Genomic DNA, 22,085 nt, shown 5'->3' on the forward strand with positions numbered 1-22,085 from the left:
TACAATCGTGCTAACGTACACCTCTAATTTGTTAACATTCTCAACCACCCCCAATAATATCATAAGTTGCCAAAATGCCCTTAAAATTAGTCAAAATTCCTCACGTACCCCTGGTTATAAGATTAAATATCAAAAATACAAATACAAATATAGCTTTTCATAAGACGTTTGATTGTCCTAGATTCTGAAACCAGAATTCCAGTTGGTTATGTAGGGTTTGGAAATGAATTGCTTCATTATCATTAGACATAATAGCCATTTTTGCAAGGTAACTTGTGACAAATAACAAGTTTACCACTCACGGATCTCAATTGTCAAAAACAAAAATAAAACTAGAAAGTCTTAAAGTCCAACCAAAAGAGGGATACTACTTTCAAAATTTCCACACATTAGATGCTCTTTTGATCATTTCCCTAAAAATTCACTTAACTCTTTCCTAGCAGCCCTAGACTTGCCTTCGTGGTTCAACACATCCCTCCCCAACTAGACATTCCCATCTATGCTCATTCCCCATCTGCCATCTTTTTGACCGCGCACGAATCTACACTCGAGCAAGCTTCCACTAAATGAAAAAATTACACCTTCCTTTTGATTTCAAAAGAAAAGTTTGTCCTTTCCCTTTCCCTTTCTCCCAAGCCCAAGAGATCTTTCAAGGTTCCTATTAAAAAGAGATGGGTAAAGACCTACTCAAGTTGGGTCAAGAACTTGGTGTGTGCAAGAACACAATTTCCAAAACATTAGAGAAGAAAAACGAACCAAAACACTTGGAGAAACACATAATACTAAGGCATATCATGACTAAAGATTGCACCAGAAATCCGAGGACAGCTTGAACTGGTTGTTGAACCCAAACGGATAGGAAAATGACCACCCCACTTCAATTCTCTAAATGAATACAACTAGGGGCAAAGAATACAGGCAGCAGAAAAACTCACTTCCTCACAAGAATCAGACAGAAGTATAAGGTAAGCGTCAGCACAGGCACAATAACATTATGAAAAAATATACCACCTACAGTATGTGTGCAAATGTGCCTCCTATAGAACAAGGTTAAGAACCTGTGAGAAACTAAAGCACCCCTACCTGGGCATGTATGAGAGAGAGGGCGTTCACTGTCGATCTTGAAGATCAAATGTAACCAATGGGTACAAACGTTGCAACCCTCACATCAATTTTTCAATTGCAAAGTTTCACCATAATCATAGAATAGCCTTTAAAGATACCGCGGCTCTTTCCTGCCAGTTAAGACTTTCTATAACCAAGACCCAGAGAGATGCTGTCCAAGGTAAAATCAGCACCGACTGGGCCTGTTGCAAAATTTCTCCCTCACTATTCATTGATTTTTGTTCAGTAAAAAAAGCCGAGCACTTTGCCACCAACGTTCTTCCTGCGAGCTTCGTCGTGATCCATAATGCCAGCTGATGTTGTCAAGACAATGTGACCGAACTGCAAGGACATTGAAAGCATCAATTCTGCCAGTTCTATATTGCTATATAATATTCCACATATAACTAGTCCCCCACAATTCCTTACGGAACTGCAACCATCTAACATGCATCAAACATAAAACCCAAAATCTATTGCAATTACTGATATCAATGTTACAACGAAAAAGGCCCAACCACTCCTTTGACATCGGACTCCTCTAAAAGAAAAGAGAGCATATTGAACACAATACCTGTCTAGAAGGAAGAAGCCTGGCAGTCCAAGCTTCCAGTTCACCAACAGCCACATCATATCTAGGACTGATAACTCCACACTTGTTGAGCCTCCCATTCAACTCAACAACAATCTTTCCTGCCCTGTGATCATCTACCAGTTCAAACTCTCCAATGTAACCTGAAGGATCAAGACAGACATGATTTTTGTGTTAAATGAGCTGTATAATACATACTTAATTAACGAGTAAGGGCACTCTACTTTCCAATATGCACACCTTCCATAAGGTCCAAAAGTCTGAACTTAAAGCACTGAGCATAAACAAAAAATCAATACATATAAAGAAAAAACAAAAAGAAGGAAGCCTAATTCTATAATTATGTTATAAGTTAAGCCCTAAACAAGATTAAAACCTTGCAATACTTAGAAATGACATAGCCATCAGAGCTAACAATTTAAAAGAGAGAAGCTTACTTTGAATGAAACAACAAGGACAAGAATCTTGCATCTACTACACTTGCATGAATGAATTCTTGACTCAAGATAGCCTACATACTACCACAAATGTCCAAACAAATGCCATAGTCAAAAGTAGAATGTAGAACAAAGTAATACAAGCCCACAACACAAACCAATACAAGCCCAGAATTGAAACACTAACTAGAGTGTCTTTCCAAGGTGGTGTAGTCAGTATCTCAAAACTTGCTATCATTAACTTCACCATGTAGCACTAATCAGCAAGTAATATCAACAGTCCATAGTAGTAGAAGAAATATTGCAAGCAGTCATGCACCTTAGCTGGCCTGCTAAAGCGAATGCTGGAGGTCTACGTACACATCAAATTATCGCCTAGCAAAATGACATTTCTCAACTGCAGGCGTCGCTACTCTTATGGCCCTAGGACAGTCTCAAAAGCCCTTGGTCAGGCCAAAGAGGCCAGCAAAGAGTAATTCTGTTTAATAGTCTGTCCAGAGAAGGTCCAAATACACAGCTCAGGCAATAATTGTCTATGACAGAGAGAAACAAATAAAACAGTACCTGGCTCCACTTCAAAATTAACATTATTTGCAACCAAAGATCATCATTTTTCAAACGACAATGAAACACTAAACGCATACAAGTACGTGGAAAAGCACGAAAGGAATTACACCTGGGCCCATCAATTGAATCAAGCCTGAACCTATTCTTTTTATCGTATCACAAGCAACCTAATGTGAATGATCACGGGCAAAAAGACTATTCATTATACACACGACTACGGCCGTTCCGCATTCCAAATGTTTTTTAAGTGTTTTCAAACACATGGAAAACTGTCAGGACCGTGCCTGAAATCAAACATGGACATGACAACTGCACCTTGGGAACACTACACTACTGGGGTAGAAGAATGTGAGCCTGTGTTACAAGAATTGGGGCATTGATCCCTGCAAGAGCTCTAGTCAATTCTGAAAAACGGGCAGCCTTTATGTAGGGATGGAGTAACACCTGCTGCATGCTGCTTGGATATGTCATCAGGCTGCCTGAAATTCCACCCCGCTCTAAACCTCTAGCTTAATGCAGAAAAAAAAATCTTCTTTGAATGCAATTAAGCGCAGCATCTGCTTAGCAATACGAACAGGAAAGAAAAATACATGTCATATGTATGCCTGAGTTATAAGAATTCTGTCAACGAGGCACATAAGTGCTCTACAAAATTCCAAAAAAACAGGCAGCATGTGTGTAGGGATAGAGTAACACCTGTAGCAAACAGTTATTTTCACATCAGGCTGCCTGAAGATCCATCCCAATTATACACCAAAAACAAGCCCTTCTCAAGTCTAGACCATCTAAGACTGCATGAGCATTTGAGTAAAAAGAACTACTCTTACGTCCTTGACATAGCAAATACTGCACAGCAGATTAACAGCACACGCGTCATATGTATGCCTGAGGTATAAGAATTGTGTCAGCGAGGCACATAAGTGCTCTACAAAATTCCAAAAAAACAGGCAGCATGTGTGTAGGGATAGAGTAACACCTGTAGCAAACCGTTATTTTCACATCAGGCTGTCTGAAGATCCATCCCAATTATACACCAAAAACAAGCCCTTCTCAAGTCTAGACCATCTAAGACTGCATGAGCATTTGAGTAAAAAGAACTACTCTTACGTCCTTGACATAGCAAATACTGCACAGCAGATTAAAAGGAAACGCGTCAAACAAGTAGCACAGATGTAGGAAGAGGATAAACGGTGTTATCCACCAGGAAAGATAAAAGATGGAAGGTATAACCACAAGCTAGCCACTCATCCATCCAGCTGAAATTAACAAGAGTATCAACTTGACATGGCACCAGTTCTAAGGTCATGATGATCGCCAAGAGGAATTCACCCTCCCTTTCCAGCCAGCTTCCTCGCTCTAGCTGGTCTGACGGTGTTTACTCTTGCCCCTCCATCATACACTTCCACGACATCCATGTTATCACATGCTCCTGTGCCCAAGCATCCTGGCCTCCCGTATGGTTAGGGAAACGCAAATGTGAGCTTGAGTTACAAGAACAGCAACATTGAGATATATGAGAGCTCTATGCAGTTCTGAAAAGCAAGCACGATTGTATAGGGGCGGATTAACACCTGTTGTGCACTGCATTGTCTTGCACATCAGGCTGCCTGATGAGCCACCCACTCTGTATCTCACAACTTGCGCAAGCTCATACTTCAAAGCAGGGTCACACTTCAAATCAAACCATCCATGGCCACTAAAAGGACTGTTATGGCCCCCTAGCGTCTTAGATAAATAATGCAGGGACAAACCCAACACGGTAGCAACAAGGAAAGAGTAAGATGAGCGCACAAAGGCAACCAAAGTCCACCCATTTCAATACTGCATCTTTCTGTGCCAACAGCCATCAAAGTTACAAGCACCGACAGTGTAGAGGCATAGAGAAAGAAAAGGACTCACATACCGAACTTTTGCATAACCGTGAGGAACTTGATGATCACTTTAGATGATGGCTTGATCATAACCTGCCTCTTGCCTCTCTTCTCGGCATTATACATGTTTTTGAGAGCGTCGTTGAGAACGCTGATGCGCACCATCGTCAAGCGCCTGTCGCAGAAACCTGCGGATATGCGAGTGCGAGTGCGAGTGGCGATCAATGTGAATCTATAGGTCGCCTGAGGCTGTATTCGACAGAAGCTAAGCTTAGCTAGGGCTTTCAACTTTTCTTACGGATAGTCGGACACTGGTTTTGGGTAGGCGGACACAAGAAAACAATATATATTTGGCTTCCACAAAAACAGTCAATTTTAACATGGTATCAGAGCTTTAGTGGGAGAAACGAGAGCTTTAGTGGGAGAAACGGCATTGTTGGAGAAGAGGAGGTGAAGGCTCGGTGGCTAGTGTTTTGCTCAATGTTCCAAAACGCAGGCTCAAGGAAGCGTTCAAAAAGGCAAGTGAAGGCGTTCTGAGATGTAGGCGGGCAAGGCTACGAAGATCTGAAACGTTCAGAAATGCTCTTTCCCTCCCCCCTAGTCTTCATTGCCATTGAAAACATGTTGTTATTATCCTTATTCTCTTCTTTTATCTAAACATCTTCCTTTGAATCTCGACACAGAACTAGAATCTTGAAGTTTTTTTTTGTGCATTGATCAACAAATCCTTCTTTTTCTTTAGAAGAGCTGTCGGATAGCTCAACCATTGCCACATTCGATGTTGAGGACTTATCTACACCTAAATTGCTAGTTATATCCTTGTTATAACCAAGAGGAATTTTGTAAACAAGGTTGAATCCAATACAAATTGAAACTGATCACCAAATGTCACACCATGTTTCACTTGAGTTTGAATATCTCCCTCAGGGGCAGACGAGATAGCAAACAACTCACTGTAACTACTACCCCCAAAATCTCCCGGATTGACCATAGCAAATCTTGCAGGACAATCAAGTAAATTGGTTCAACACAGAAAGTTTCCAGGTGACCTTGCATGATGAAGAGGAAGCCATTATTGTGAGAGAGTTGTCAGGGCTATGGCTATATGAAATTTGTTAAACACAAAGGTATATTTATAGACAATTCACAATACTTTTTTCTCTCAGTCACTACCCACCTCTATCCATTTCCATTTGTGTGTCTAGTCATCTTGTTCATCTCTAACTCACTAGTTTTCCCACCCTTGTTCTCTCGCTCTTAGGCTCCACCCTCTCTCACATTTCACACTATCTTCATACATTGTCACCTCTCTCTCTCTCTCTCTCTCTCTCTCTCTCTCTCTCTCTCTCTCTCTCTCTCTCTCTATCTCTATTTATACACACACACACACACACACATATATTTAAATAGAAAGTCCCTCTCATCCCTCTTCACTCAGTCACTTCATCAATCTCACTCTCATCCTCTCTATGCTTCTTTCATCATCACCCAAAATAACCTTGTAACTAGTAGAAATTCCTAAATAACCCCTCAAACTTCAAAAAATCCAAATGTAGCTCATAATATGAGAGAGGTTTGGGAATTTAGTTTGTACAAGGCCTCTCCAAATGAAATTGCTCATTGTTTTTGAACACATATGCCTCTATTTCTAAGCTCATTGGCGAATATTTTTGACTAAGACGCTTGCAGTCAAAACTCCATTGTCATAAACATTACACTAAACAAAATTTAGAAATTATTGGAAATTTTCACAATTTCTCCCCCATTCTCTCTCTTGCTTGAGCAAACTGAGCGCTAACTTATATTTAAAAAAGGCAATCTCACTAACTTTCTGTCCCCCCCTAAATTTTTTTCCATCTCCCTCCCCCTAATTCTCTTGTCATGCCAAGTGTAGGACTAGACGAGCATGGCCCAGGCAATGTGCCGGACACACATACAGTAAAGGGGTCTATATATGGAAGAGGTCCAGGGGCCTATATATAGGATGGCTGGGAGGTTATTCGCATGTCTGTCTACCCGCTGGTCTAACATTGGTATCAGAGCAAGGTGGAGAGGAGGGGGCAGCAGGGAGCTATGGAGGAAGGAAGCATGGCAATCTCTCTCTCTCTCTCTCTCTCTCTCTCTCTCTCTCTCTCTCTCTCTCTCTCTCTCTCTCTCTCTCTCTCTCTCTCTCTCTCTCTCTCTCTCTCTCTCTCTCTCTCTCTCTCTCTCCGTTCAGCCTAGGGGTTCTCTCGAAGCAAGTTTGCATGTCGCATGCAACACACAAGCAAGGCAATAGAAGTGTGCGGCTGTTCCAAGTCGGGGAGGAAGATGAGCCACAGCGTGTTGGGGTATAGGCGCCTGTGCCTTGCCCGGCCGCCCAGAGTCTGGGCGCCCACTGACTTGTATACCTTATACATAGCATAAGTGTATAGGGGGCTGCTCACTCTTTTTGAGTCTCCCCACCCACGTCGTGTGTCTCCTTCTCTCTCGCTCACTCTCCGTCTGTGGTGCTCCCCGATCCCCTTCAATTGGTATCAGAGCTATGGTGACAGCGGAGAGCACGATGGCTTTGAGAGCTTCGAGGCGATAGCTCGCTCTCTCTCGACGGTAGAGAGATTAAGAAAGCAGAAGACTTGTTGTGAGAATGCAATGGGAGCTTGTGAGCTCAGTTGAGAGTGATGTATGCTCTTGTGGAAGCTCAGAAAGGAGTGTGGAAGATTGTGTGTAAGTGAAGGTGCTGCCCTAAAACTGTGTGCGCAGCAGCACAGTTTTCAGATTCGTTTTTCTCCTTGTAAAATTCTGTCGTCCTTGCCCATTCGTTTCGACGTGGTCTACAACTTTGCAGAAGAAACTTTTTGCAAATTCCTCACCGTTTTGCTGATATTCAGCTCAGACTGACTGTATACAGAAATTCCAGATTTTCTGTTGTCGCATTGTGTGCGAGTTTGATGCACTTTTGGAAGCACGGGAGATGCTTGAAGTTGAGTGCATAAATTCTGAGCTGAAGATGCAATTGCAGCTTGTGTTAAGCTTGTGGTTTGAGGGTTTTTTGGTAGACTTGGGCAACGAAGTACGAAGGCGTTTACACACCATCGAGGTGGTCTCTTGAGAGACGCAATTTTTTGGAGCACACAAGTGGAGCTTCTTTCACTGGTTTTCACAGGATACTTTGGCAGTGATTTTGTGCTTGGATTCATGGTCTTTGCGGATGGTTTTCATATGGTTATGGCGCATGGTTGATGCCCATTATACATGCATTTTGACGAGCACTTTCAAGTGCCGGTGAGCTCTCTTGAGAGCATTGTTTTCGCATTGATCAAGTTTCCGGATTGCAAATCTTTTGGCGTTTGCTTATGCGCGGTCACCCCGTTGATGTATGTTGAGTGTAGTTTGATGCGCATTGATTGCTCATTGTATTGAGCTTGCAGGACAATGGTTATTTTGTGTTGATAGCCATTGTGCGTCGAAACTCTGGCGAAATTTTCCCAGGAGTTTTATGCGTATCATTTATGTGATCTAGGTAGAGATTGCGGGTTGCACTCAGCATTTGCGTGCGGTGTTCTCTGCAGGTGGGAGATTTGTGCGTGTGCATGCATCGATACCGCGCAGTGTGGGCTTGGTGATTAGCTCACACATTGCAGTGTGATACTAGAGCATGCGAGGCTTGTATTGACATTCCGGGAGCTCTATTTTGGAGTGTGTCTCACAGGTTTTACATTGTGTTTCTGGCCATATTGGTAGACAGTTTTCAGGTGTTGTTGGTGAGGTGGTTTTGCTATCTAGCTTGCTACTTGTGCTCATGGCAGAGACAGATGATCGATCAGATTGTGACCTCTCACAGATGCGCATGTTTGATGGGTCAGACTTTGCGGCATGGAGAGAGTGTATGCTTGATGCATTGACACAGCGAGGGTTGCATCGACCATTGAGTGGTGATGTAGGTAGACCTTCAAACATGTCTGACGATCAGTGGCAAGAGCTAGAGGAGATGGCACTATCTACACTCTCTTTGCACCTTGCGGAATCTATATATACTCTTGTTATGTATGAGACTACTTCGAGAGCACTTTGGCGCAGATTACATGATATGTATGATAGATTTGAGTCATCACGGACTCGTGTGAGACATGTACATTCACGAGCACGCCGACAGGTGACATGTTGGTATTGTGGTCATTCTGGACACGTTAGACGGCGTTGTTTTCGTCGTATGTGACATCGTAGGAGACATGGCAGTCTCAGAGATGTATGTAGTGATGCCATGGACTCAGTTGCTTTGACAGTTGAGGCACATGTAGTGTCGGAGTATACTAGTGACGGGGATGTCACTTTTACCTCGAGCTATGCACGAGATGCTATACATGTGGATAGTGCACTCCCTTCGCAGTGGTTGCTAGACGCAGATGCTATGTTTCATGTCACGTCGCATCGTGAATGGTTTTGTAGCTATTCTAGCGGGATGCTTGGCAGTGTACGTTTGACCGATGGATGGTGCATGCGATAGCAGGTGCAGGAGATGTGAGACTGTCATTATCGAGTGGTGCATCTTACTTGTTACGACATGTGCGCTATGTACCAGATTTGACAGTGAGTTTGATCTCGATTGCTGAGCTTAGAGATTATGGATGTCAGATTTCGCTACGAGAGCGAGATTTTGTGATGCATTTGGGTTCGCTAGTGATTGCGAGAGGTGCCAGGAGTGGTACAGGTTACCCATTGCATGTGGATCACGCGAGAGACGGTGTTGTCTCTGTGATCACGCAGCCAGGTAGAGAGCGAGAGAGCAAGCGAGTCTCTTTTGCTTGTGGGTTGCACGATGCTTTGCATGGAGTGCAGAGTAGTGAGCTCGTTGTGCACACAGTTGGGGCACGACTTGAGTAGTCACACAGAGAGGTGACAGAGTCAGACATGCATGCTTTGCTAGTGACTGAGTAAAGCAGAGAGTCAGTTGTGCGAGATACTTCTATGCAGGATAGACAGGTAGAGCGGTCTTGCTCTAGTGAGTCACGATAGGAGGACGTTGTGCAAGAGTCTATGCATACGGAGTTAGAGCATGAGAGCTCTAGTGAGTCACAACAGATTGAGTGGTCATGTTTGCAGTGGATGATTGCAGAGGAGGCTGAGATGTCAGGTATTATGCAGTCATTCCTTTCTATGCTTGACAGTGAGCATGGGGATATAGTTGTGCAGGATATGTCTTCCAGCAAACACCTAGAGCAGCTGGTTTGCTCTGAGGTTGCACGACAGGTTGATGCGTCTTTTGAGGACAGTCAGGAGATGCATGTGGCTGACACGCCTTGTCAGTCAGAGATGCCTATTGCCAGGGATATATATGTTGATGCATGCTCTGTAGAGCTAGCAGGGCCCGCTAGCATTGCATCGACATTCGGTGGTCTCATGTATGAGATGTTGATCTTGAGACCGGATATCGCAGCTGCAGTGGGAACATTTGCAGTTGGGTTTGTCAGTCGTTTGTTGACTGATGGTGGCATAGTGCACGAGGGAGATATGCAGGTATTGCGTACATACTTGCAGTACGTGTGCGGTATGTCTGGTGGTGTATGGACTTACACGGGAGCAGGACAGCCGGATGCACACGATCACAGCCAGCCAGTGAGAATCGGTTGAGAGCGGTTTTCTCTCGCCTTTTGTAGTCTTTAGACTAGGTTCTCTTGCTTAAAGGCACAATCGCCTTTAAGTGGGAGGTTGTTGGGGTATAGGCACCTGTGCCTTGCGCGACCGCCCAGAGTCTAGGCGCCCACTGACTTGTATACCTTATACATAGCATAAGTGTATAGGGGGCTGCTCACTCTTTTTGAGTCTCCCCACCCACGTCGTGTGTCTCCTTCTCTCTCGCTCACTCTCCGTCTGTGGTGCTCCCCGATCCCCTTCATAGCGTGGGCATGAAGGCTTAGCCGAGGACAAGAAAGACGAAGGCAAAGGCACGGGATATACACAGGCGACTGAAGCCCGATTTGCATGGGCATAGCCGCTTGCGGCGAAGGGACGAAGGCTGGTGACCATCACGAGATACCGCACAGGCGGGTTCTACAGGTTCGCGCAACCGAAGGGATGACTTCACGTTCCTGTAGCGCTCGAGTTTGAGCAAGTGGCGGCGCGTGCTCTGCAAATTTTTCCCTGCGCTGTCGTCTGTGGCAGCCATGGATGAAGCAAGAAGCTTCTTTTCATATTATTGGCACAAGGGGCGCCCTATTTTGGGCACCCTTCCTTACTAAGGGCCAAGCCCCACAAGATGCATGGGAGCCATGTCTCCGGACAGCAATGAGATTCAATTACAATCTCAGCAACAGGGGAAGAACGACCGGAATTTGTTGCACAAGAACTATGCAGAAAATCTGAAATACTGCATATCTTGAATTTCAAGGCTACAGTCGCTTTGCACGGCAATCGGCAAGAACTCGGCCATCACGATCACGGCCTCCAATTTTTCTTTTGAATCCCCCAAGAACATGGAACTCAGAAGCCCCCAAGAACATGGAACTCAGAAATTCTGATGCAAATGCAACAAATCGGTACGGCTACGACATATTTGGCCTGCATGGTCATGTACCATGCAAGATATCGACACCATGGGATGTCGATTCGGGTGATTAATGAGGTATGCAAACGATTTTGCTTTCATTTGACAAATTTTTCACACATGCTATGTAACTCTTGCATGCAGGCACAAGCACGGCTTGTGAGAATTCCGTACGCATTCACTTTTCTTTTACTGCTTTGTTTGCAAAGAACCATTGTTTGGTTGAGGGATCAACATCAAGCACAGCTTGAGTATACAATCCCTCGACACCACACGCGAGTCGGCGGGTAATTGTTGATACAAAGGTAACCGATCTAGTTGTTTCACTTCTTGCTAACGTATGCACTTAGCATATCCTTTAGCGTGCGTTACTAACGTATGCACTTTGCATATCCTTTAGTACTAAATAGAAGCTTTTGATACGTGTTTTGCTCGTGAGTCAGCCTGAGCCAAGGTGCTCTAACTCTCAGCTAGCACGTGGCTAAGATGCTACTCAAATTAGTCTTCATCGGTTCGTCCATTGAACACTAATTTGCACAAGGGCTATGAGCCACACATGCTAAGAGCCATTGTCAGGCCAAGGGTAAGACCCAACTATTGGCATTCTTTGGGTGATTGTTTTCAAGAGTGAACAGATCTACCCAGGGAAGTGTACATCGACGTTAATGGAAAAGCAAGGGTCTTGTCATTCAGGATGTTTACAGTGTCATTTTTGCACTACATGTTTTCAATGCGACACTCAAGTTGAGTTTTTGATAAATCTTCAACTCACATCAGCTGATCTCTACAAGGAAGTATAGATGCAGCAATCAGTTGAGACAGCATGGTTGTCCACAAGAGCTAGGCAGTTCACTTGTGTGGATTTCTTGCTCTCTCTATAGCACTACGGAGTGTCTATGGACATTATTGTTTGGGGCACGGCCTGGAGGGTGACTGCTAAATCACCCCATAGGCATTGAGGATCACAGTTTGATCTCTCACAATTAAACTTTCAAGGAAATAATTCCACAATCTACCACACGGTAGCTGACGAATTCAACTTTTCGAGTTGATTCCAATCATTATGTACACGGTTAACTATGTTGGTTACCGTTGCCTGCTAGTTGAGCAGTTTCTACAGAGGGTCTTACCAAGGGGTTTGACTACGTAGATGTTAACCAAAGGGGTTGGATTGCGCAGGCAACACCCACGGTTTCCAGTGCAAGTTGTATAAATACGCTTGAATGTTTCAAAGCCATGTTGGAACAGAGTATTTTGGAATGTAGCGGTCCACTATACCTTATGTTGTTACGAACCTAGTTGTAGGGTTCGATTTGGCACATGTTGTCACATGGGATACAACATGGTCTAGGAACTCAAGGAGTTCAGTTCAGCCAGTGTGGAGCATGATAATTGTAATGGAATTGATATTTTATTGTTTAATGCAGCTGACAGGTGGAAAAGGCCTTAAGGGTTATGTGAAAGGATCTCGAAAGGATATTATAATTTATAATTTATTATTCAAGTGCTCTGGCCATTTATGACCGGCCGGCCAGTTTGTAACCAATTTGACCATTCAAGAAATCTATATAACAAATACGTGCAAGAGGGAAATGGTCACTCTTGCACGGGGGGAGATTGCACCCAGTGTCCATCTCAATCTTCTTTCCTCTCCTCTCTTCTCTCTCTCCGTGCCGACGTAGCACTCCGCTCTAGGCGGTGCATCTGCACGTGCTCTTCTACTCTCTCTCGCTCTATGTCTCTCTCGGCTCGCGTACGTCGTTGATTATGTGCGTGTGCGACGATTCAGGTATACCGATTTATCATTTTATGGTATGTATTGTGTTATCATGAGTATTTTGCAGGGCCATCGCGCATCCGTTTGTAGCAGTGGTATCAGAGCCGAGGCTACGCTCCAGAGAATGCAGATTTGGATAACCAAAAGCTAAGTGTTCTTGTTTTCTTTTGGTTTTTAGAATTTATAATTCTATGTCCTTGTTTTATATTATCTTTTCATGCAAATCTAACGTTAATCATTCATTAATTTATAGTTAGTGACAGATCTGAATAAGATAGCAACAATGATAATCTTATACTATAAGCAACGCTTACATTATATATATATATATATATATATATATATTATAATAAGCACCATAAATATCGTCACACGATTTGTATAAGAGACGGAGAAGAAGAGCAATTGCAGATAAATTTTAAATACTCTAGTAACAATCTCAGAAGTTGGAGAAGGTGAAGCATCCGAGTAAATTTTCTCATTAGTATCACAATCCTAAGAGACCCCGGCGAATTTCCAAAAGAGACGGAGCTGCCATCACAACGGGCACCAAGCGTCGAGCTTGCAGGAGCGGACAACATGGCAGGTCGATTTCAACATCCACGGGAAGTAGGCAAAGGAAACCGCCACCCGTGCTAGCTTGGACGCAACCCACTCAACCTACATGTTACTTGGCAGTGCCATCAAGAGAAATGGTCTCACTAACAACCATTATCCTGTTTGAATGGAAGCTTCGAACCACGAGCATATCTTCATAAGGATCAACCATTGGTGCATGGCAACACACCATCCATGAGTGCATGCCGACGTAGATTGTCCCTCAGCTGTTGTGGCACTGATTACAGGGCATTGAGACGCGGTCTAAATCTCTCTCTCTCTCTCTCTCTCTCTCTCTCTCTCTCTCTCTCTCTCTCTCTCTCTCTCTCTCTCTCTCTCTCTCTCTCTCTCTCTCTCTCTCTCTCTCTCTCTCTCTCTCTCTCTCTCTCTCTCTCTCTTTCTCTCCTGTCGACCAGTTCAACGGCCAGTCTTCAACCACCCCCCTCGTCATCATTGGCGCCCATAACATTTGCATGACGGTTTTCCATAGTTCAGGCGGCAGCAGTCAAGAGAGAGATAGAAGCTACAGACACACACACGCTCTCAAGTTGCGGACTCGCTGCCTACTACTGCAATGGCCACCAATGCATGGGCCACACTCTTTCTCTCTCTCTCTTAGCCAGTCGTGCAATAACCTGCCAACCAACAACTACACACACCCACAAAAAGGCATACAGCGGCTAACTGACTTGCAGTCGCGAGCAGCCAAAAAATAAAAATGGAGGGGTGTGGTTTCCTGGCCTGCATGGTGTCAACCAGCCACACAAACCTCATGCAAAGGTGGCGAACGACCATTCTCACAGATAGTTCTCTCTATCTCTCTCTCCCTGTCTCGTTTGTGGCTGTCATCAATGGAACTATTTGTTAGCAGCCTTTATCAGTCTCCACCACTATAGAGGCCGTCCATTTGTCCCTCCCCATAGTTACCCTTTTGGGAGCTTTCCCGTTTGCAAGCGGCCCACACCTTTTCAAAGGAATTGGATGGCTGCAAAGAGCACCCAGTAGGTACCAACTACTCAACCCCCTTCTCTCATGTCATCAGCCGCCATGCAAACTGTGGACGTCAAAGAACTGTCACATTTTTTTTAAGGGCATGGTACGGCTTTGTTTCCCCTCCCAACCACTGGCTAAATCTTTTCCTTTTAGTGTCACTCTTAGCTTTAGCTGCAGCCAAGAGAACCTCTTTCACTGTCTTCTATCGCCAGCTGCATATCATGCAGTATCTTTCTCTCTTTCGGTCAGCTACTACCCTCAGTTGTGAATGTATTGCTCTCAACCCACCCGTTCATCCAATCTCTCACTCTCTGTCCCCCGCCGGCAACTCATAACAACTGCACATTTTACACCCGTGAACTGCCCATAGCTGGAGACCTTTAGTGAACGAGATAACTACCTCTATCATCTGGACGTGGCCCTTGTAGTGCAACACTACCAACCACACCAATCATCATCACCCTCTCTCCTATTAGAGCCGCGCAGCACCTCCTACTGTCGTAAAAAAAACAGGTTGCAACTCCTAGAGGTGGCCCGGTCCCAAGGTTTTGTTAAGAAGTTCACAGATGGAAACTTTTTGAGTAGCTGCACGATTGGCTAAGAGCTGCTGAATGATTCCCAATGATACTATTCAGGTATCATAGTTGACCAATAAGGTCCCCATACACCAGGAATGAAAATCTTCTTCTTTGAAACATCCATGTGGCAGATAGATTTCCCAAAACCAGCACCATCTACTGTGCCAAGGTTCAACAAAATTTGCCATCCTCAAGCTCTGAGGCACTGTCCATATTGTAAAGAGGTTCTTGGCTTTGCAGTAGTGGAGGTCAAGCCAGACCCTAATGGATAACCTGTAAATGCAACACTTTGGTTTTGCATAATTTCCTTCAACAACATCTTCAAGCCCAACTTCTTGCCAGAAAACATCATCCCATCCACATGCTGCAATAACTGCGGTAGAGTCTTTATTGGTCATTTGCTCCATGTGAGCATGCCCTAGATATAATGGTGGTGGAGGTTCACCAAATGCCTCATCAGCTGCAGGGCCTACCTGTGTTTCTTGCAACCCCAGTGATGGTATTCTTATCAATTGCTAGCTACAATCGATGGATTATGCTCTCAACATCTTCCGACCATCATCACTTATGGTAATGCACGCCCCTGATTCTCTAACCGTGGCCTCATACTCACACCCTTATGTAAATCATTAATTAATTGGTTGTAATTGGGGTAGTCTCTCATGGCTATCTTGTTCGTCTTCTTCGCTATTGCTTTAGTGATCACAGCGGCAATCACATAATTGCTTTGTAGCATCACTTGCTAACGACCTATGAGATCCAAGTGATACAATCTTGGTGGATCTAATACAATGTTTGGATACAAAATAAATTGACGTAAAGTTACGGCGCATTGGTTCATGAAGCATGTTGTAAATAACGGGTCAATAACCGCCTCCATCAATGTCATGGTGGTCCTCGTATAAAATATTACCATCTAGCTCTTCCAAGCTTATTGACTCTGTCGATAATCAATATACCTTTGGTATTGCTGGACTCTGAAGTCGGTTGTGAAGCTTGTTCATCTAACTGCCGAGTCAGTGCTCTAAAGAAGTCAATGATATCCCTCTGTAAATTTCTCTCATTGTCTCATCTCCTTAAGCGACTCTCCTAGTGTTTGTCCAACTCTAGCGAAAACAACCCGAGGAATATTTGATCATGACTAAATGAACAATGAAAGTGGCCTCATATCTCAGAGTATACTGGACACTGACATATGCAACTCTATCTTTGGCTCTTTTTGACACAACTGGCAAATCCCGGCCTCTGCTAGTATTCTCTCCCCCTCCTCTTCCGTTATACATACTAGCACTTAGTCTTCAACGTAGGATTAACTTCCATTTTCTTTCTTTTTGTGTTAAGAAACAACTCAATGGGTATATGCACATGCTTGCGACATGTTACATGCCTTCCAGCACCTTTAATTATAAATGTAAGTCATGTTACCTTCACAACAAGAGCTGTATGTTTGATCCGTTAGCAAGACTAGCACCTCGCTATAGACATCTCAAAATGTTGTATGTATTCATTAGTGACATAGAAGCCCTCCACAAGTCTTCTAAATAAAACACTATTAATGTATATTAAGAATGATAAATAATTGTGCCTATTTTGCACAAGTATATAACGTGTTCCTACAGAAACATTTACTCGTTTTTACAACCTTTGTAACATTGATACTGACCTTCAGCCAATAATTTTTGCATGCTTCCCTCACAACTTGCAGTTATACAATGTTGTACAATCTAAACTTTATGCGCACTACACAGTTGTGAAATTTATATTAATAATAATTGCATTGAAAGTGGCTTAACATTTGTATTTTGGTTTAGTCTATAAATTTTGTTATAAAATCCAGTTGTTTATCTTGACTGACATTAACCAAATGATGCTTTTTCTACTAACCTTCACTTTTAAAGTACTTGTTTAGAATTCGACAATTTGACTCCTTGCCATTTCCTTGAACCACCCCTAGGTACGTAATTTCTCAATGTTCTCTATTTCATTTTGATTCCCTTTAACGAGTCAGTTCCAAAAAGCATCTACTGATATCATTTGTCTTAAGATCTTGTTATTATGATCCATCTCCCCTCTGACGCACTCGCTTGATATACTACTATGCTAAAAACTTACCCTCTCCATTTCTTTATCAATTGTTTTCTTGATACATATATTTAGGGAGACCAACTCAAGCAGTTTTCAATAAGAATAAAAACATTGGCCAATTTCCACCCAAAAAAAAGGATCTTTGGTGTATACATATATATTCTCTTATAGCGGGTGCCATTACCCATCGGTAAAGTTATGCCTTGTGTAATTTCTATTGAGAGGATTTGATATTCAACTATGTAGCTACTCATATGAGTTGTGGTGCTTTGAGTTAGTGAACAAAATAAAAATAAAAATTGTAAGTACTATGTTACTCAACTATACTCCAACATGGTGTCACACAGGTAGTAAATGTTCTGTCTTTTTATGTCTTGCCTAGTCCATTGGTCACATGCAAACAAATCCGCCGATTTAGGCAGTGTGTAAATGCTCACCTTGGTGTAGATTCGCCGATTTAGGCAACACCAATTATTTGTGCAGATCCGCCGATTTAGACAACACACTGACAAATTGCAAAGTCACAATGGTAAAATGCAGATCCGCGATATAGGCAGCATTAGTGCAGATTCGCCGATCTATGCAGCACGCCTTATTGGTGTAGATTCGCCGGTTGAGGCAACACCGATCACGAAATCATGCTGCAGTGGCTGGCCACCACTGCAACTGGTATGATTTTGTTACCCGGGGACATAATGAAAGTGATTTGGATTTGGACTTATATTGTGGAATTGGAATTGGATTAAGATTTGGTATCTGGTGACTAGTATGGCAATGTTTATGTGATGAGACTTGACATTATGAGATTGATAATGAGTGTGACCAATGATATCTTGATTCATCAGGGTATGACATATACTGCTTATTCTAGTGGTATGGGACGCTAGAATAGGTAGTATGTGGCTGACGGCAGGCATAAGCTAATGTTGTTTTGTTTCATAATTTTCTTTGTTATTATGTGATGTTTTTGACACAACATACTAATCATTGTTTCTGACAAGTATTGTTTGCTGATTTTTATCTTCGCAACTGAGGACAGTTGCTTTCTAACGGAGAGGTATGTAATGGAATTGATATTTTATTGTTTAATGCAGCTGACAGGTGGAAAAGGCCTTAAGGGTTATGTGAAAGGATTTTGAAAGGATATTATATTTTATAATTTATTATTCAAGTGCTCTGGCCATTTATGACCGGCCGGCCAGTTTGTAACCAATTTGACCATTCAAGAAATGTATATAACAAATACGTGCAAGAGGGAAATGGTCACTCTTGCACGGGGGGAGATTGCACCCAGTGTCCGTCTCAATCTTCTTTCCTCTCCTCTCTTCTCTCTAGGAGGTGCGTTTGCACGTGCTCTTCTACTCTCTCTCGCTCTATGTCTCTCTCGGTATGTGCGTGTGCGACGATTCAGGTATACCGATTTATCATGTTATGGTATGTATTGTGTTATCATGAGTATTTTGCAGGGCCATCGCGCATCCGTTTGTAGCAATAATGAGGGTCCCTCTTACTCTTGTCGCGGAGTGTTTGTAGTTACCTCCACACACAAGTACCAGCTCGTACTTGATGGATGTCGCTTTTCTTGATATCCTTGTTTGAAACATATTCCACATGTGGAGAATATGAGTCTCTTGGACTGACACTGGCGCCAACTTTTTACCAATGTGTCGCGACGAAGTCCCTAGGTGCTGGTCGCATCCATTGGTTCGACCATTTTAAGCCCATAGTATCAGGAGCAATTTCAGTGGCCAGAAATTGTCGGGTACTAAGTACAAACTTGTTACGATTACAAGTGTTGTGAAACCACCTTAACGGAGGGTCGTTTCTACATATAGCTAAGTATGCTATGTACATGAGAATGTCTCATGGTTGGTACCTAGGTGTGACTGGGTTGTCACATTCTGTTATGGTCCAACTTTTGTTGCAAAATATGCTATATTCATGAGAATGTCTCATGGTTGGTATGTAGGTGTGATCGGGTTGTCACATTCTATTATGGTCCAAATTTGTTGCAAGACTTTCACGTACGTACCGTGGAAAGTCTCGTCATGGAATTGCGGTTCGGATATGTTTGTGTTAAATGCATGCACACTAGGTGTTATGGACCCTAGTGTTTAACACAAATTTATTCGGAGCGGCATGCAAATTCATGGACATTATTGTTTCTGCAATTTTTTGCACTGCCAGTGCAATCTCTCTTGCAGATTTAGTATGAGTTTACACCCTTCCATACAAGATGATGGCTGAGTATGGGTGGTCGTGATTGGCTGCTTGAAACTCCAATCTGCTTTCAACCTAGTTGGCTGTCTCCATTCCATATCGATTATATGGCTGGATACCCAATGCTTGAGTCATAGTTTGTCGTCAGTCGTGGGCGACTGTTTGTAAGTGGTTGGGGGAAAGCACCTCACTCTTACTGTTGCTATTCATCCCGCGTAGGATGGGCAACTTCCAAGCATTCTATTTAGTACTAAAGGATATGCAAAGTGCATACGTTAGTAATGCACGCTAAAGGATATGCTAAGTGCATACGTTAGCAAGAAGTGAAATAACTAGATCGGTTACCTTTCAGGTTTGGAGTTTGCTTCATATGATGAAAGGTATGTTACGACTAGTTCTAGTCTCTGCCTGTTATTCTCAAGTTATCAACCTTAATCATCAGTTTGGATGAGGTTGACTATTGGCAAGAAACCACCGCAAGTCAAGGACTTGGTTGCTGCTGATGAGTATGTCAGCATAGTACTTTCATGGACAGATGAGCCGAGGTTATATTGCACATTCCAGTACCTTCAGAAAAGTTTGAAACCTGGGTATACATTTAAACACCTCTTAGTTGTGATAACTCGTTTAGCATTCTCAAGTGAGTTCTAAATGGAGCCTTCACGCTCTTTTGATTATGAGTCGGTTAACCAAGACGGTTGCACATGGATAACAATGTAGAAAATCAAGATGTTACTCTTGATTTCATTGAACCTCCCAATGAACCGGGTTCCGATTCAACAAACCGTTGGATCCATGAGGGATGCCACGGTGGAAAACATTAGTGTTCTTATGAAGATACCACCACTTGTGTTTTCAAGGACGAAAACGCTTTTCCAAGGGGGGAGTAATGTCATGCCAAGGGTAGGACTAGACGGGCACGGCCCGGGCAATGTGCCGGACACACATGCAATAAAGGGGTCTATATATGGAAGAGGGCCAGGGGCCTATATATAGGATGGTTGGGAGGTTATTCGCATGTCTGTCTACCTGCTGGTCTAACATCTCTCTCTTCTCTTCTCACAGACATTCTCTCTCTCTCTCTCTCTCTCTCTCTCTCTCTCTCTCTCTCTCTCTCTCTCTCTCTCTCTCTCGCCGCGCGGGTTGAGTTGAGTGGGTGCTAAGCGCTCACTCAACTCAATAGAGAGAGAGAGAGAGAGAGAGAGAGAGAGAGAGAGAGAGAGAGAGAGAGAGAGAGAGAGAGAGAGAGAGAGAGAGAGATTAAATTATCGTCCATGGAGGTCAGATATGACCCATGGGACGATCACAAAAACATTACAACGGCTCACTGCTTTGAAGTGAAGCCATCAGATACATATCATATAGGGACTGAGGGTCCATCGTCGGGGTGAAAAGAGAAGAAAAATAAACAAAACGTAAGAAGGGTTAGGTAGAGCCTGTTTAAGGGCTCAGAACTCCTGGATAATGGCTTTACCACTGCCCATTTACCTTGATTGCAGGCTTTGTGCATCGTCTTGAGCTTGCTCTTTATTATCTTTAGTTGATTTGTTGTCAGTTCCTTACTAATCCAAACCTTTGTCCTTTTGAGGAGTCGAGATTGCCATAGCAACTGCATTCTATCCTCTTTGTCCTTGAGAGTGAGAAGACAATGCTCCGGTGGCACTTGCCTATGTGTGTCGTTGATCTAAGAAACCGTTTTAGGTTTGATGTTAATTGGCTGAAGGATGTCGTTTGCTTCTTCGAGAGTGTCCTCGGTGGTGCACCCATGGCGAGGGAAGCCCACCAATGCAAACCTTGAGTCTGTTTTCTTCTTGGAGTCTTTGTTCGTGGAGCTCCATTGTCACACAAGTTTGTACTTTAGCAAAGGCGGCCAAGTGGGCTTGGTTGACCTTTGCTTTGACTTCTTTTACTTTGTTGATGGTGAGATGAACCATGGAGTCGAAGTGTGCCTCAAGTGTTAGGAAATAAGACGTAGCTAAATAGATAATTGAGTAGATTACTTAATGGAGAGAGACAGATTTATATACACGAGATTATAGAGTAGAGAGAGAGAGAGAGAGTACACACGATATACGTGGTTCACCCAATGTGGGCTACGTCCACGAGAAAGCAGCCACTCAATGGCTTTAGTACTTCAAAATAAGAAGTAGTTTACAAAGGGATTATACCCTTAATGGAGCTCCCGCCTTGCTTCACTCTCACCACCTCACACTCACCTTGTTGCATCAACTTCACACACTATATAATGTGTGTAGAAATGGCCTCCTTTTATAGGCCAAAAGGGCTGCCCTCTCTTATGAGAGACAGCCATGTGTAGCCGCCCTTGTGCGAATAAGTCCAAATAGGACCCTCCAATCCGCCCATGTGTGGCCGCCCTTGAGAAGACAAGTCCGCTTTTGAATTCGGCCACCGGCCATTGAATTCGGCCACCGGCCACCGGCCATTGACTTCCGACCACCGGCCATTGACTACCGGCCACCGGCCAACCGACCGGTTGTTTTCTGACCACTTTCCGACCGCCGTCCGGCCATAATATTCTGGCGAAAAAGAATATTCCGGCGAAAAAAAAGTCTCGGGGACCTCCGCCCCCGAGGCCTTTAAAGTTGCCTCTGATTCTTGTCCGTGAAAATTTTGGTTTCCGGTGAATGATTTTCCTTCACGCACAATGGCTTCTCCTCATAATGGGGGCCTTACAAATGTGCGCTTTTACCATAGAAAATTACAAGGGTAAATCAGGCTCC

General features: G+C 43.5%; 1 protein-coding gene and 1 non-coding gene across 2 annotated transcripts; both read right to left on the reverse strand.

Moving 5' to 3' along the window:
* Positions 1 to 961: 961 nt before the first annotated feature.
* LOC147460471 (small ribosomal subunit protein uS8z/uS8w) lies at positions 962 to 4,873 on the reverse strand. The gene is made up of 3 exons (XM_086507776.1): positions 4,604 to 4,873; positions 1,679 to 1,839; positions 962 to 1,446 (listed from the first exon to the last, which is right to left on the reverse strand). Exons 1-3 carry the CDS (start codon positions 4,734 to 4,736, stop codon positions 1,348 to 1,350), a joined length of 393 nt encoding a protein of 130 aa, XP_086363902.1. The 5' UTR covers positions 4,737 to 4,873; the 3' UTR covers positions 962 to 1,347.
* Positions 4,174 to 4,309, reverse strand: LOC147460472 (small nucleolar RNA snoR77). The gene has a single exon (XR_015187700.1). It is a non-coding gene; the product is annotated as a small nucleolar RNA snoR77 (small nucleolar RNA).
* Positions 4,874 to 22,085: the final 17,212 nt, after the last annotated feature.

This window comes from Adiantum capillus-veneris, chromosome 3 (genome assembly GCF_014529385.1).
Source record: "Adiantum capillus-veneris isolate H3 chromosome 3, ASM1452938v2, whole genome shotgun sequence".
Taxonomy (NCBI): domain Eukaryota; kingdom Viridiplantae; phylum Streptophyta; class Polypodiopsida; order Polypodiales; family Pteridaceae; genus Adiantum; species Adiantum capillus-veneris.